Raw genomic sequence first — 3,774 nt, 5'->3', positions numbered from 1 at the left:
GATTAATTCTGCTTGCCATTCAAACTTGCACTAAATAAGACATGAAACTCCAAACACAAAACCAGCCATTCTTCTGTTCTAGCAGTTTGCTGTCAACATAAGACAATAAAATATGAATATTTTAGATCCATAATGCCATCAAATAGGAAATAGGAGCTATATTGTGCTTCACATGCATGGCTAGCTCAGTAATGCTAATGTGATTATCTCACTGAACTTTTGTGCTGTCGCTTAAGGGTAACTTCGTCTTGCTTAGCTGGGATATACATATTTGTTTCACACAGGTCTAAAGGCTTTCTTTTTTATTGTGTGCTTGTAGAAATAAGGAAACCTGATTTGCCTTGTCTGTCACAAGGTAGCATCCTATCTTGACATTAAATCTTGGGCATAAGAATAGTAAAATTATAGAGTTTTTGATTCTTGGAGAAATAAGGACAGGAGGCAGCAGAACTGCCACCTTGGACTTCCAGAGGGCAGATTCACAGAGTCCCTTGGGAGGCAGTCCCAAAGGGCAAAGGAGTCCAGGAAGGCTGGAGATTCTTCAAGAAGGAAATCTTAAAGGTACAGGAGCAGGCTATCGCCATGTGCTGAAAGACGAGCTGTCAGGGAAGAAGACCAATCCAGCTGAACAGGGAGCTGTGGCTGTAACTCAGGAAAAAAAAGTTCTTCCTGTCTCTTCCTCACACTGTGCTCTTGAGTGTACAAACACTGCAAAGGCTCTCCAATCTACTCAGTACATCCTGGAGCACAGCGAAAGTTCTCGCTAGCACACCGCCCTTCAAACATTGTCGTGTCATTTCACAGCTTATCACTAAAAACCCTGGTCTTACCCTTTTCTCCTTCAAACCTTGGTTAAAGCCCTTTCAGTGGGCGGCCAAATCCTGTGCCAGCTGCTGGAAGAGGTTGAGTGATTCAAACATTTGGAATTCTGGGGGCAAGCTGATATCTTTAGGAGCACTTTTGCTGCCCACGACAAAGTGGTCAAGGTGTTTCTCCTCCAGGCAGCAGTGCAGGTACTCCATGATACTACTCAGCCACAGCAGGAAATCCCTCCTGCGCCAGTCTGACGGGGATATGGTGTTCAGCAGGTGCAGCAAAATGGTCTTCAAAGTATAGGGGAAAAAGCCTGTGCCCACCAGGCTGCAGGTGAGGAGATGCAGGCGTTTGCAGTGCCAGCTGCCATGTGGGACCCGCCTGGTGATGTGTCCTGAAGAACTTCTTCTCCGCCACAGCATAGGCCTCCTACCACGTTGTGCTTGGGGTAAAGAGGGGCTCCGTAGGCTGGCTACTCACAAAGTTGTCCAAGACACCTTGCAGCACCCCAAATATCCTCTCAGCCATGAGGCTTTCCTTGCATTTGGTCAGCTTGGATTTGCAGGAGTAGCTGGAGGGCAGCACTGTTAAATGCCCCTTCGCAGCGAGCACAGCTGTGAAGGGTGACCAAATATTCCCATTTCCCCAGTGCAGGAGCATGGACAGGTGGGGAAGCCATAGATATGGCTTCAGAGAAACCAAAGCCCACCACATCAGCTTTTCTGCCAAATACTCAGCTGAGCAGCTGTGTTCCCCACCAAGGTGACGCACGAACACTCAGAGATGCGGTGTTTGTTCAAATACACGATTTATTGTAAACTTTATACCAAGTAAAGTTCCCAGAAGGTCAAAGGTTGGACTAGATGATCTGAGAGGTCTTTTCCTAGAAACTTAATGATACAATGCTATGTGCAGAACCCGTAGAAGAGCCGTCTTCTGAGCTGATCTGTTATGTAGTTGACCTCACGCAGTGCCTTAGCTTGGGCATCTGGGTCCTGCACCAGGTTCTGGAAGAGGTTGATGGGCTGGGCCATTTGGAAGGCTTTGGGTAAGCTGATCTCCTTGGGCATGTCCTCATTGCCAAAGAAGAAGTGGTTGAGGCGTTTCTCCTCCACACAGCATCTCAGGTACTGCATAACATCATCCAGCCGCAGCAGGAAATCCTTGCGGCACCAGCCTGCCAGGGGGATGAGAGTCAGGAGGTGCATGACCACAGTCTTCAAAGTATAGGGAGAAAAGCCTGTGCCCACGAGAATGCGAGCACAGAGCTGCAGGCATTTGAGGTAGCAGCTGTGGCGCGGGGCCTGCCTGGAGACGTGCTGGAAGAACATCGCCTCTGCCACAGCGTAGGTCTCTAGCCACGTCGTGCTTGGGGGGACGAGGGCCTCTGTAGGCTGGCTACTCAGGAAGATGTCTGAGTCCCCTTGCTGCACGCCAAATATTATCTCAACTAAGAGGGGTTTCCTGTGGGCTTTCTTCAGCTTCAGCTTACAGGAGCGGGTGGAGGGCAGCACCTTCATGCTGTAGTGATGTGAGCGAAGCACCTCCTCCCAGGCTGAGGTCACAAACTCCTGGAACCAGAGGGCAATTTTCTGTGCATCAAGGTAGGGACCGGTGCAGAGAGTTTGTAGGAGGCTGGACTCCTGATTTCTCTTCAGTTCGTCCTTGCAGTGGTGGAGGAAGCACAGTGTCTTGCTGCCCCCCTGCTCCTTGGTGCAGGTGCACACCAGCTCCACAGAGACACACATGCCCTTCTGTGGCATCTCCCCTGTGGTGTTTGGTTTCAGGTGGAAGGTGTGCCCACAGGGTGGCTTCAGGGGCACAAGCATGCAGTAGACAACATCCTTCTCCTCCTGGGGACTCCAACCTTCACAGGCACTGCCCACCCCAATGGCTGGTTGCAGCACCAGGAAGAAGCTGTTCAAAAAGCGCTCATGGGAGACATGGAGAAGGTCATGCATCAGCTCCTCTACCACCCGTCTCCTGTGGGCCAGCTTATGCACTGACCACTGGATGCGCCTTTCATAGATCCTGGCCAGATCCCTCTCAGAAGGATCTTCTCCCTCACTTTCTTCACTCTCTGTGGAGCTGCTCTCATCTTCGTCGCTGCTGTCCACCTCATGGCTGCTTTTCTTGAGCTTCCAGCAGAGGCCCAAGAGCAAGACCTGGATTCCGGCAAGGGCCCAGAACTGCCACTCATGCAAGGCAGCCCAGAGCAGGGCTCCCCAGGTCTTGGCAATCTGACCCGGGGTCACGCGTTCCAGCTCCTTCTGCAGCTGAGTCATCTCTTGGTCAAGGTACTCTGCACGCTGCTGCATGTGGTCACGTGTCTCTTCATCCAGTCTATCACTAACCAACTGGGGGTACTCAAGGATGCATTTCAAAAGCAGGATGAGGAATAGTTTCCTGAAGGTCATGGCCTCCTCTTCGGGAGAAAAAAAAGGAAGAGGTTGAGCAGCACTGGGAGGGAAGGAGTGAGGGAAGGAGAGAGGGAAGTGGAGGTGAGGGGAGTTATGGCAGGAGACAGAGGAATCTAAGGGCAGAAAGGAGAGGGGGCTAAGCAGCTGGCAGGCAACAAGGCCTGTGCCCAGTCACAGTGGTGGCACCGTGCCCTGTCCAAGGTGTGCTCGTGGGGGACTGGGCCCTGGGAGCAGGGGAGAACCACTCCCTCCAGTGCCTGTGTTTCTGCTCTGCCCCTCATCCAGCACAGTCTCCTGCCACGTGTGCGTTCATGGATAGTCCAGGCTGTACTGCAAGTGTTGCCTGCTGGTGCCTTTTGCACCTGCCCCCATTGTGACACTTCCCTTGTGATGTCACAGGCACCAGACACATCACAGCCAGGCCAGCCCCACCCTTCATCCCCACTCTGACTCAAGATACTCACGGTTGCCTTTTGAACAAATCAAGCAGGAGATAGTTCATGCAGTAGCCTTTTGGCCACTCCGAATGGGGCCAGGTGTG

The 3,774-nt window shown here is 51.8% G+C and overlaps 1 protein-coding gene across 1 annotated transcript; it reads right to left on the bottom strand.

The window, feature by feature from the left end:
• Positions 1-1,602: 1,602 nt before the first annotated feature.
• LOC113985682 (inositol 1,4,5-trisphosphate receptor-interacting protein-like 1) lies at positions 1,603-3,566 on the bottom strand. The gene is made up of 2 exons (XM_027716657.2): positions 3,491-3,566; positions 1,603-3,238 (listed from the first exon to the last, which is right to left on the bottom strand). Exon 2 carries the CDS (start codon positions 3,228-3,230, stop codon positions 1,719-1,721), a length of 1,512 nt encoding a protein of 503 aa, XP_027572458.1. The 5' UTR covers positions 3,231-3,238; positions 3,491-3,566; the 3' UTR covers positions 1,603-1,718.
• Positions 3,567-3,774: the final 208 nt, after the last annotated feature.

This window comes from Pipra filicauda, unplaced genomic scaffold, assembly GCF_003945595.2.
Source record: "Pipra filicauda isolate LSUMZ 115617 unplaced genomic scaffold, ASM394559v2 scaffold151_size3305965_pilon, whole genome shotgun sequence".
NCBI lineage: Eukaryota > Metazoa > Chordata > Aves > Passeriformes > Pipridae > Pipra > Pipra filicauda.
Note: the sequence above shows the minus strand (reverse complement) of the source record. Positions and strands in the feature narration are given on the sequence as shown.